At 38.4% G+C, this 13,004-nt stretch overlaps 1 protein-coding gene across 1 annotated transcript in view; it reads right to left on the bottom strand.

Moving 5' to 3' along the window:
* CTTNBP2 (cortactin binding protein 2) overlaps positions 1–13,004 on the bottom strand; it is a 122,440-nt gene that overhangs the window by 60,306 nt on the left and 49,130 nt on the right. Inside the window, exon 4 of the mRNA XM_058190212.1 lies at positions 4,277–5,927. Coding sequence (XP_058046195.1) covers positions 4,277–5,927 — 1,651 coding nt within the window. The remainder of the gene's footprint in view (positions 1–4,276; positions 5,928–13,004) is intronic.

Genomic DNA, 13,004 nt, shown 5'->3' with positions numbered 1-13,004 from the left:
ATGTTCAATCCATGTTAAATTCAAAGATCTTATAAACAAGCAGGAGCTTTGAATACAGCGAGGGAGTTGTGTAATAAAATTAGGAAACACAAATAAGCTTTGTGACTTTATATGCAAAAGTTAGTAAACATAAAGCATCTGGAAAGGAGAATTGGGCATGCAGTGATAAAGAATGAAGGGAACAAGGAGAAAAAACAGCTTCTGGCATCAGCTTCAGTTTGTGGAGATGGTTAATAAAGAATTCATTACCAAACTTTCCTGTAATTATTTATATTAGAAACAAACCACATGGAATCATGTAGGTTGATTGAAAGGATGTTTTAAAAAAAGAAAAGAAAAAAGAAAATATAAGCTCAGGGAATGGGAAATTCAGTTGATCAGAGCATTGTAAAATTTCTCTTTCTTGATTATAAACTTAACATTTATTGGTTTTAAGAAACTTTATGCTAATCTTCAAAATACCTTCTATAAAGAGTTATAGACAATAAATTTTAAAGATGATAGTCTGTTCACAAAGGTGTAAAGAGCTACAAATTCTCCCCCCCCTCATTTTCTCCCAGATAACTAATAGCTTTGATAAAGACTAGACATTTATTCTAGATCAGTGAAGCAAAGCCTCCAATAGCTTCCTATGCTATTTTTGGGGGTGCAGCAGAATGTGACTGGACACACTCAACATAAGAAGCAAATGTGGTCCTATGCCAGATTCACTTTCTTTAAGTGATGGCACTGAGAATACTCAATGCATGCAAATACAGAGTACCCTTCATATTCTCATGAAGTTGGGCAAAACCCCTAATTCACATGACATCACAAGTGAGGGAAAGAATCAGAATGCCTTAAACCATGTGGAATTGCAATCATCACATGAAAAGTAAATACAGTATTATGCAATATGAGTATTTCATACCCCCAGAGGCCTGGTTAATATGTGAACCATTTGGTTATTAATTGCTGAATAGGAATTTTAGATGTTACACTGTCCTGGTTTTATCAAAACAAAACAGACCACTAACAATATTTAAGTCTGCTTTTACCACTGAAAGTAGAGAAGCAATTACTCAAAAACATTGACTTATTTAAACTACCAAAACATTAAATATGGCAAAACATTAAACCTAAGCATAACCACGATAGGTTCAACTATAGTTATATGATTAATCTAATAGATCCTTTCAGAATGATTACTCTACCTTCAGTTGAAGATCATTTAATGAAGCACTAAGACTTTACACAGAATTTAGAACAGTGGTTCCCAACGTGGGGCCCACGCCCCACAGGGGGGCAATCTGATTTTTAAAGGGGGCAATTTGAACCTTGTTTAAACCAAGTTAATGGCCTTGTAGACTTCCTCCGTGTGAGTAGAGTTCACATTTTGAGTAAAGTAAGAATCATATGTCGGGGACCGGGGGCATCAGGATTTTAGAGATGCTTAGAGGGGCATGACCAAAAAAAGGTTGGAAACCACTGGTTTAGAACAAAAAACATTTTAAAGCATTTTAGACTGAAAAAATAATTATGCTTAACTGAAGTCAACTGTTATTTTTAATAAGTTTTAAAGCAACCGCATACCTAGTTGATAAGCTGGTTGTCAGGTAACTCTGAAATATCTGGAGGCAAATGAAAAAAAGTATTTTCTCAGAATATTGCACGCTAAAAATGTTTGGAAGTGTAAGGATTTTGTGAATAAAATGGCAAAGACTAGTTAGGGCTATAATTTATAGCCATTTTCAGTTGCCCTACAGCAGATTGTTCTGAAGAGCTATTAATAAATTTCTATAAGTACTGGATTATAGATCTAAGGACAATATACAGTGATTCCTAAAATTAATGCAATTTATTTTATTACTTGTTCTAAATGTTGCTAAATCTTAACAGAGACCACAAATGTCATCACATAGAAGAAAACTTTAACTTAATTCTATTTAGTTTATTGCTTTATCTTCCCAAAGAGCCTGTAAGAAACCAAATGTATAATGAATCAGGCCACCCACTCAGTTTTATAGTAATTAATTAATTAATTAACACTTCTCCAGCAGAAAGGTGGAAGTAGAAACCTTGTGCAAGCACATCATATATCTGCTCATGGTCTGTCCTTACTGAAAATGTGACATTAAATTATCTCTAGAAATTGTTATAAAATTAAGTGCTTTCCTGCTTCATTTTCATTCAAACAAAAGCTGATCGTTACAAAAAAAAAATCCAGCACTGCTTCTAAAAGCCCCACCACAAAAAAAGTGTGTAATTTTAATTGAATATTTTCTTAATGTTCTATTCCATACATTAGACAAATATTAGAGCAATTCCGCCTATTTTAGGGATTCTTTTCTAGTCATATCAGATCCTAGGTGCTAAAGAGTCATGCTGTCCATCATTTTGATGTGCATTACTACTTTCCAGATTATAATTTGAATTTACTCTTCATAAGAGGAATGATCCTTATTTAAACTGATATACCAAAGTTTTGAAGATCAGAGCTGGATGTGTAGTAAGCATGAGCAAATTAGTGAGACAGGTAGGTGTGTGTGTGTGTGTGTGTGTGTGTGTGTGTGTGTGTGTGTGTGTGTGTGTGTATGTGTATATATATATAAATCATGCTAGATTGTAGAATTACATTCTTAAAGTTGCAAAATTTCATTTGGAAAATTACTGTAACATAGAACTGATAGAGAAAAGGAAAGTTTTCTCAGTCACAAATATTTGCAAGATAGCTTCTATTTTATTATAATCCCCAAGGGACTCTCCTGGGCCCACACAATAAGGAAGCTAGCTATTGCAAACTTGACTTTCAGCTCAAAGCCCTTGACTTGTGACCATTTGTTTAGTGACTATTCAAAGTTACAATGGTGGTGACCATTCAAAGTTTCAATTGTGGTTCTGAAGAAAAGTGACTTAGGGCTGGTCTTTGCATTTATGACTGTTTCAGCAACCCCATGGTCAAGTGGGAGCTTGGCAACTGGCATATATGAATGATGGTTGCAGTGTCCCAGGTCATGTGATCCCCATTTGTGATCTTCTTAGCCAGCTTCTGACAAGTAAAGTCAATAGAGAAGCCATATTTGTTTAATAACTGTCCAATTCATGTAATGACCATGGTGATTCACTTAATGACCAAGGCAAAAAAGTTCATAAAATCAAGTGTGATTTACTTAATAATTGCCTCGCTTAGCAACAGAATTTCTGATCCCAATTGTGGTTGTAAGTTAAGGACCACCTGTATTATGTAACACAGGGCTACATGATTCTATCAGTGCCTTGCTCAAAACAAGAGCTCAACATATAAGATCCTTGCTACCAAGCAAATGCCGTGTTCGCAGCATCTTTCAGAAATCTTTCAAGCCATTAAGGGTATATAGCATAAAAGCAGCCTGGTTCCACCTGGTTCCCTTAATGCAAATCTCCCTTGGGAACTACAATGACTATAGCATAATGCTATAGAAATAAATTACTGAAAAGTAGAGAAAACACACCACAAAACCAACAAAGCGTTTTCATTTTTTTAAAAAAATCCCCACCTTATCCCACTCAGGCGAAATGCTCTTTCCTCCTTTCGCTGTTTTTAACAGTTGCTGAAGATTTATTGCAGACAGCACAGAACAGTTGACCTTCTCTCTTTGGCCAATTTGTTTTGTACGGTTATTGTTATGAAATTGTCATTTTTAAACGCTATAACTGACTAGGAGCAGCACTTCTTCTCCAAAAGGGCAGGATATAAATGTTTCAATCATTCTGTTTCTTGGCAGCTTTCTTTTATCAGATAAAGTAGTTAACAAAGATGAAGCAAAGACTGGTGAACAGCAAAAGCAATAAAGGATTTTCTGACCTTTCTCTTTATTTGGCCTATTATTATTATTACTTTTTGCACTGGGAGTTCTTTTGAAAAATGTACCCTCAATTCTTAGGGAGGAAAGAACTGCAAAGGGATGGATTAAACAAACAGACTCCCCCCCACATATTACAATACCAAACAACATGTGAAAAATACTTCTAATTTTAAGACAGTGCCTCCAAGATATTTCTTCAACTTCCTTGGAAAAAGAAAAAAGTTGGCTGTACAAAATAACCAGAATTCATGAAAGCAAATGAATTTCCCATATCCCTGAAACCTAGGAAGGCATTAAGTGGAAGTGCAATGTGACACAGGAATAGGAAAAAAGGGAAGGAAGAGAAAAGGCAAAAGAAAATCTTAGGGGAAAGGAATCTATGGAGAAATAAATATATATTTATATGACAATGTAAAAAAAGGAAGGAGTTTAGTGGGTACATCACTCTTTACCTGAGGCTGTTACCAGGAGGCTGTCTGAATCACATGGTCTACAGGATGAAGCACTAAGAGGGTTTATGGAAGAGCTACAGGCAATGGTGGTGGGAATGACAAAGGAGCTGTCAGAACATGCAGGTTGGCTCAGTCCAGGGGACGGGGAAGGCCAGGCACCCACCTGAGGCATGTCCATGGATGGAATGGCACAGCCTGCAGATGCCACAGATAAATCTATTGTTGGTTTTGGTGGCAGCTGTGGTGAGGACCTAGACATAACCTCTTCATTTACTATCCTGATTCCTTGAGGTGAACAGGAAGAAGATGAAACCAGGAGCTTGCCTTCAGTTTTGGCACCTATATTAGGGGAGCGAGCACTATCCATAATTACTTTAAGTTGTGGGTGTGGCGGAGACGGAGTCTGTGAAAGACCTGGCTTTTTGGGAGGAATAGGAGGGGGATTTCCTCTGTCAATCCTTGAAACACTGGGAGTCTTTAAACTCATTCTGCTAATTGGGGGAGGGTAAGTGCCAACATCTATTGAATGTGACATTCCTGGACGTCCAGGTGCCACGCCCTGAGGACTCGTGAACCTTGAAAGGACTTGGGTGACCGTATTCCGAGCCAGCTGCTTGGCAACTAGGTTGTCTCGACTTGTGGGTGAGGCGTCTCTTGATGTAGGGCTTTGAGTCGTGTTTCCATTTTGATCTTGATCATTAGCATTGGATTGAAATCGAAATCTAGCTGCCTGGACTCGTGGATTCAGACCATGATGCCCAATAGTGCTAACAGATGGAGAATGTGGGGAAGGGACAGATGATGCTTGCAAGTAGCTTTGGGATGCTATACTGGGAGCTGGAGAGGATGCAACATGATCTGGAAATGGGGAAGGCAGACTTGTTAAATCAGGTGAAACCACTGGTCCATTCTCCTCAATTCGTATTTGACTATGAGATAGATTCGAAGTTACAGGAGACAAAAGAAGGTCGCTACAGGATGAATGCCTATCAATGACGGGCTTCACAAATGCTGCATTGGAGGATACATTCACTTTTGCGTGCCCCGAAAGCAAAGGGTGGATGGTTGAAGGCTTTATGGGTACCGTTAAAGGCAACTTTCTAACACTTTCATTTCCACTGTCTATTAATACTGCATCTGTCTGGCAGGAAAGTGTCCTCAAAATTGGTCCCTCTGTTTCAGTGGAGACAGAAACGAAGCCTCTCTCTTTATTCCTCCGTGGAAGAGAAAGGTGGAGTTTCACATCACTTTCCTTGCTGAGCTGCTCAATTGTTTTTCTCATTCTGTCCCTCTCTTCTTTGAGATCACTTGTGTGAACTTCTTCTCTGCTGAGGCGGGCATGCAGCTGCTCCCTCTCTGTGTCAAACTCAGAAAGCTGCTTTTCCATTTGGGCTTCCATCTGTGTGCTCCGTTGTTTCTCCACCGCAAGAGATTCCTCCAACTCCCTGGCTTTCTTTTTCTCTTCCTCAAATTTAGTCATAACTTCTTCCAACTTCTGGGCCTCTTCTACCAGTTTGCTAGATAGTTGTTTGCATTCTTTCACTAGCATCAATACAACGTGTTTATTCTTCCCACGCTCCTCCTCCAGCCGCGCACAGAGCTTCTTGTGTTCCATTTCAAGGGCTTGTAGCTGTAATTTCTCCATTTCCAACTACAAAGAAATGCAGAATAGCCTCATTACCACAAGAAATATTTAAAGTATTTTAGTGCATATTCAGAAGCAGTAATGGTATCTGAACAATAGTCAAACTATTATAACAATTGCCAATAGTCAGTTTTCATATAAGTTTAAATGAGGGTGAAAGATTTGGTTTTGCTGGTTTTCCAGAAAGTTCAAAGAGATAAGCAAGGACAAAACTGATAAAAATGATCCCAGCTGCAGACTCCAGTACAAATCCAAAACCTCAGAAAAGTAAACTCTGGCCCTGGTGACCGACCCAGATAAAATCTTGCAACATTATACAATATACATTAAAATGTATATTTGCCTTCGTTCATATCTCAGTTCTTTCTGCGTGTTTTCTTACTATTTTGATTTATTACATATTAAAAAATGTACTATTCAAACCAATAATGTGAATGTATATTTTCAGTAGTGTCTCAAAATACTTATCTATCCCTCTAAGGCAGGGGTGTCAAACTCGCATCATCACAGTGTTATCACGTGATGTATCTGAACTTTTTTCCCCTTTGCTAAACTGGGCGAGGGGGAGCCAGCACGTGACATATCCAGGCTGCGGGCTGCGAGTTTGACACCCCTGCTCTAAGGAGTAACTGTACCTCAGGATTGCTTGGAATTACCAGAAGTCTTTCAAGTGGTAGAGTTTGCCCAGGACTATCAAGTTATACCTCCAGATAAAATAGATGTACGTGGCTACTCCAGTTCTCAGAAACCTATTGTCGTAATAAGAATCATGGTACTTTTATATCCGGCTGCAATTAACAACTCTCTCAGCACTGAGACTCGATAATAATTTCTATTATTATACTTTTTGAGGGGCACATCAATTACCTTTTACTTTGTCAGGTTAGGCATCAGAATCTCTGAAGTATCATTCTTCGCAAGTGTAAGAACGTATGAGGAAGTATGATGGGGCACAAACAGAAGTACAGGTAGTCCTAAATTATGACAGCAATTGGGACTAGAATTTTTGCCACTAAGTGAAATGGTCACTTAGTGACCATCAAAAGTTTGAGATTGTTAAGGGTAATCTGGGCTCACAACCAAGGTTGTGGACTATTGAGCAGAGTACCCTTTGAGATTAAGCATGAAAGCGACTGAGACTGGTTGTGGACAGTAACAGTTACTACACAGACTACTGGGGTTTGATATTACTTGACTTTTAGGGAAAAGCAAAATCATAGTCCAAAACAATCCAGATCATACACATATAAAGCCAGTCCAGGGATATTACAAATACCAAGTCTTCTTACCAAACGTAGACTTGCACAACAAACCGGATCTTCTTTAGGAACACAGTTCAATACACAACAGTCAGTAAATATTGAGGAATCAGTAAATAGCCATGATCAAGCAATGATCATGCATAGAGCTCTAATATACAGTTGCAGCATATCATCAGGTAACAATGCTGTAGAGTCCCCACAAGCCATCATTTAGCTTTCCTTATGTACATTGGCTACAGAGCTCAGCCAGTCAGGATGCATGATGATGCAGCACAGCCTTAAAGCAATATAATACATTTCTTACTGCAAACATACATAATTGGTTTATATATTGCCTGGCCAACTAGTTAGACTAATAATGATTTCCTAACAGAGATCATGTGACCACCTTATTTAGTAATGGCAATCCTATCATTCCTCATTTCTATTGTTAACTGAATGCCACCAGCTGTTAGCCAACATCTCACCTCAAGTCAAGCCATTCCAACCCAAAGCCCCAGTGCCCAGCCCAGCTCAATTCAGCCCAGCCCACAATGTGGCGTAAAATCCCACTCTCAGCTACCCTCACCACTCTGCACTCTGAGGCCTTGGCTGCCTTGCACTCCACGGCCCCAGGTGACCATTTGCTTCCACTGTTGATGAGGTGTGGAAGTCTTTTTGCTTCCACTGTTGATGAGGTGTGCTTAGCCTAACCCCTCAAATATGACCTCAGGAAAAAGGCGTCACATGGCCAGCAACTGTTTTGTGAAGGGTCAGCCCAGGTGAGTTTGGTGAGTAATGAGAGCAAGAAGATGGTGAGGGGCAGCTGGGGGGCGGATGGGGAAAAGTGCAGAAGTGGGGATAGAGATAGGCAGGTGGGAGGGGTTGAAATGCAGCTGTGGATATAAGTGCACCTGAATTTTGATCACATATCCATCCACAAGGGTGCTGCAACAACCATGACTTCTAATTAATTTAACAACCATCTGATGTAGTGGTTAAGGCATCAGACTATGTGTCAGATCCATGTATCTGCCATTCTTCATGGAAGAAGGGGGGGATTTGGAGTATCACATTTAGTTCTTTTCCTATGTATCCTAAGTATCCAATTTCTTGCCTGATCCTCTTTGTATAAACTTTACCCTGATTTATAACTGTTGCCTGGCACCAGGAATCCCTGAAGAAATCTCACACCTCGGAAAAGGGGGGGATGAGTGGATTGTAAAATGACCTTGAGAAACTCTTCATATCTGTTTCTCACAGAGGCTGATGCAATTCATATTCACACCTGCAGATTGGCTGGAATCCACATCGGAAGGTGGGCAGGGGTTCCTAATTTCCTTTATCCTGAACTACATGCCCTGAGGGACCCCAGAGCCTGCTTTGAGTTTTGACTTGCTTTCCTACCTTTCAATAAAAGATTCCTTTTGAAATACAAAGTTCTCAAGAATTCGTACTTTCTTGGAAGGGGAGGAGAAGCTGGTCCTTACACTATGCGTTCTAGTCCTGCACAGAAGTGAAAGCCAACTGGGTGACTTTGGACCACTCACTTTCTCTCAGCCCAACCCACCACATAGGGTTGTTGTTCTAGGGTAAATAGGATAAAACTGAGATATAAATAAACAAACTTCAGGGATTAGGCATAAGTACCATTCATTCATCACTGCTGTAACTTTGAGCATTGAATGAATGGTCATAACTCAAGAAGTACAGTACCTGTAATCTTCTTATGATTTTTATCAATGCTTCACATTGAGAAGCTTGGGAATCTCAGTAGAAACTTACATTATTGTGACCACTGCTGGGTGGGTGCAAAGAACTAAAATAGATGAAAGTAAAGCTCCACATTATCTCCATCCTTAGAAAACTGTTTTATTTCTCCTTCAAATCTAGTAAGTAGTATCACAGATTTCAGACGCAGCAACATTTAAATTGTCAAAAAATATATTGGTGTCCTACTGCTCAAATACTCAGTTTGCTTATCTTGCTGGTATAAATTATTTCTCTAAAATAGAAGCTTCTTTAGTGATTTGTTTTTTTGCAGGATATCTGAATCAGGACATTTACTTGTTCCTTTCCTAACAAGCTAGAGTTGGCAGGCATGTTTGTTGGCTGGCACAGTGTAATTCTCATATTTTTGAATGTCATTGTAATTGTTCCCACAAGCAAATAAGTCAATGAATTCAATTCAATGCCAAATATGACTCTAATAAACTTTCAAGAGTAAACACATAATCAAGGAGAAATAAATCCTACACTTCTCTCAAAAGGGTTATCAAATGAAAACAATGTTTTGTCAGCCATAGGCTTATGTATTTAAATTATTTAACACTCATTTCTGTACTTTCCTGTGCATATGCTTTAAAGTGCATCTGAGACCGCTTAAAAATTCAACATGGCCATATTTAAGATCGCCCATGTCTTTACTCAGGAGACAATGTCTTTAGGATAGAATGTTCACCATTGGGATAACAAATCACAAAAGCTTTCTATTGGACATTCATTGGCATTATGATAAATTTGAATGTCTAATGCTTAGATATAGGAAATACCTTGGGTTTGAAATTTTAAAACCAGCAGTTTTTTCTTCCACTTACATGCTCTAGAATCTAGGACCTTCCACATTAAGTATACTTAATTACCGGTAATAAAATAACGTTCATTATATGAATGCATTTGTTTACTTACCAAATAATAAAATACTCAGCATTTTACTAGTACAAGTTTAGAACAGAATAAAACCAGAAACAGCACAAATGCCCTGGCATGTGGGACCATTTATGACATGTTGCTACCAGAGATGAAGGACAGGATTTTGGCTCATCTGCTTCCTGCTCCATAAAGAAAAAGAAGCCAGCTGGGAAGCACTACTGAAAAGATCTCTTGGTAGTCATTCCCATTCCTCTGTTGGTGGAGCACAAGAAGACGACCTTCAGAAGATGATCTTAAATAGAAGTGTCATAGGGTGTAGAAAGTAAAGAAAGCAGCCATGGCGGTGCAACTGCCACTCCAGACAACTTTTTAAGTGTCACACACCCCTGTCAAAAGAACCACTTTGGTGCAGTTGTTATGGTATCAGGCTAGAAACCAAAAGATCTTAAGTTCTAATTCTGCCATTGGCATGAAGCCAGCTGCTTGCTTCTCTCTTTCCCTCCCTCCCTCCCTCCCTCTCGCAAATCACTTCTGTAATCTTCTCAAGTAAAGTGCAGGGATTTGTTTGCATGCGTGCGTGCATGCACGCACACACACACACACACACACAGTGACAAAATAAATTTACAGTATGTCTTAGATCAGTGGTCACCAACTGGTGGTCCACGAGAAAATTTTGGTGGTCCACAGAAAAATTATTTGCATTTTTATATTGCACTAAATACTATTTATATTTTTAAAAAATTCATATTAGTGATCTGCGGGATTTAAAATTATGAGTTTAGTGGTCCCTGAGGTCCGAAAGTTTGATAGCCCGTTTTATTTATTTATTTATTTATTTGTTTGTTTGTTTGTTTATTTTGTCAGAACGGTATATATAAACATAAGAATGAAATAACTATACGACATATAAGCATATATATAAGTATAAGCATGAAATAATTATACGATTTGGATACGATCAAGGGGAACATTAGGACAGGAACGGTAGGCACGCTGGTGCTCTTATACACGCCCCTTACAGACCTCTTAGGAGTGGGGTGAGGTCAATAGTAGATAGTCTTTGGTTAAAGCTATGGAGATTTTGGGAAGAGATCACAGAGTCAGGTAGTGCATTCCAGGCATTAACAACTCCATTACTGAAGTCATATTTTCTGCCATCAAGATTGGAACGGTTCATATTAAGCTTAAATCTGTTGTGTGCTCGTGTATTGTTGCGATTGAAGCTGAAGTAGTCTTCAACAGGAAGGACATTGTAACAGATGATTCTATGAGTTAAGCTCAGGTCATGCCAAAGGCGGCGGAGTTCTAAATTTTCTAAGCCCAGGATTTCAGGTCTGGTGGAATAAGGTATTTTGTTGTATTCAGAGGAATGGAGAACTCTTCTTGTAAAATATTTCTGGACACGCTCAATTGTATTAATGTCCAAAATGAGGTATGGGTTCCAGACAGGCGAGCTGTATTCAAGAATTGGTCTTGCAAATGTTTTGTATGCTCTGGTTAGTAGCGTAATATTTCTGAAGAAGCTACGCAAGATTAAGTTTACAACTCTTAAAGCCTTTTTATTTATTTATTTATTTATTTATTATTTAAATTTGTATACCGCCCTTCTCCCGAAGGACTCAGGGCGGTTCACAGCCAAGTAAAAATACATAATACACTATAAATACAATTAAAATACTATTAAAAAACTTATTAAATTGGCCAGAATTAAAATTTAGAAATAAAACCCATTAAAAACCCATAAACTTAAAAAACTAACCCAGTCTTTTTTACGATGTAGTTGCAGTAGGCTTTGGCACTTAAATCGTTTGATATGAAAACTCCAAGGTGTTTAATGGGGTGAGGGTCATCTACAACGTAATGTCCATTAAGCTTGTATTTAGTGTTTTGATTCTTTTTTCCAATGTGTAAGACAGAGCATTTGCTGGTTGAGATTTGGAGTTGCCATATTTTTAACCATTCCGACACAAAGTCAAGGTCTTTTTGAAGGGTAGCCGTTTTGTTGGTAGTGTTAAATAGTTTAACATCATCGGCGAAGAGAACACAATTACTTATAATATGGTCACAGAGGTCATTAATGTATAATATGAAGAGTGTTGGTCCTAGAACGCTGCCTTGGGGGACACCGCTATTGACAGGAGCAGGATTTGATAGGGCATTAGATTTTAGATTAGCACTTGGTATAGCAGGCATAAAGGCCTTGGAAAAGCTGTTCGGATACCATGATATGTCTGTATCTATAAAGATCAGAATTTTCTTAGCACCAGGTTTCCAGGTGAACAGAAAGTTTGACTTTGAAGTAGGATAGAAATAATATTGATGCTTTGGTATGTGGTATTGGAGAAGACTGCTGAAAATGCCCTGAATAGCCAAGATAACCAAAAATTGATAATAAAACAAATCAATCCAATATTCTCTCTTGAAACACAAATTACTAGGTTCAAATGATTGTATTTTGGACACATTATGCAAAGAGCCCTGAGTCCCTTGAGAAGTCTATAATGCAAGAAAAGGTGGAAGGTAACAAGGAAGATGATCAGCTAAGTGGATGACCTCAATTAGAGTAGTGATGGATGCACTGCTAGGAGACTTGACAGGTATGGCTGTGAATAGATCATGTGTAAAAAATTTACTGATGTGGTTGCTAAGAGCTAACACCAACTCGATAGCACAAATTAATTAAAAATGGAGTATACATGATATAGTAACTTATAAAGTGGGTTTAAAAATGATATGTATTATTTTCTTAATGAACAAAGGATATTTCAGGTAAAAAAATCAGAGTTACAGAAACTGGATATTTTTATTGGTGTCATATAAAGGAAACAAGAGGCCTTTTGAATCCTGTAACCCCCCCCCCCCGGTGTGATAATGCCTTTCCAATGAAATTTTCAGTCAGTGTGCCAGTGTCATCTCTGACGAACGTCTAGATTTGTCAGTCTGTCTGTGGAGTGACACTCTCACAACATCTCACAAATGTTTGTAAGCCAGAAGATCTCACAAATGTTTGTAAGCCAGAAGATGGGATGAAAGATAGCAGCATCAATACAATTAGGAATAATAAAAGCAAACTTTCTCATGTGTAGAAAACTAACCCTTCAAAAATTTCTACTCTGCATCTAGCAAGCCACTTAAAAATATTAAAATCATACTGCACTACACAACTCAGACCATTGGGTAAGGTGAA

Source organism: Ahaetulla prasina, chromosome 7 (genome assembly GCF_028640845.1).
Source record: "Ahaetulla prasina isolate Xishuangbanna chromosome 7, ASM2864084v1, whole genome shotgun sequence".
Classification (NCBI taxonomy): Eukaryota; Metazoa; Chordata; class Lepidosauria; order Squamata; family Colubridae; genus Ahaetulla; species Ahaetulla prasina.
This window is presented reverse-complemented; position numbering and strand designations above follow the sequence as displayed.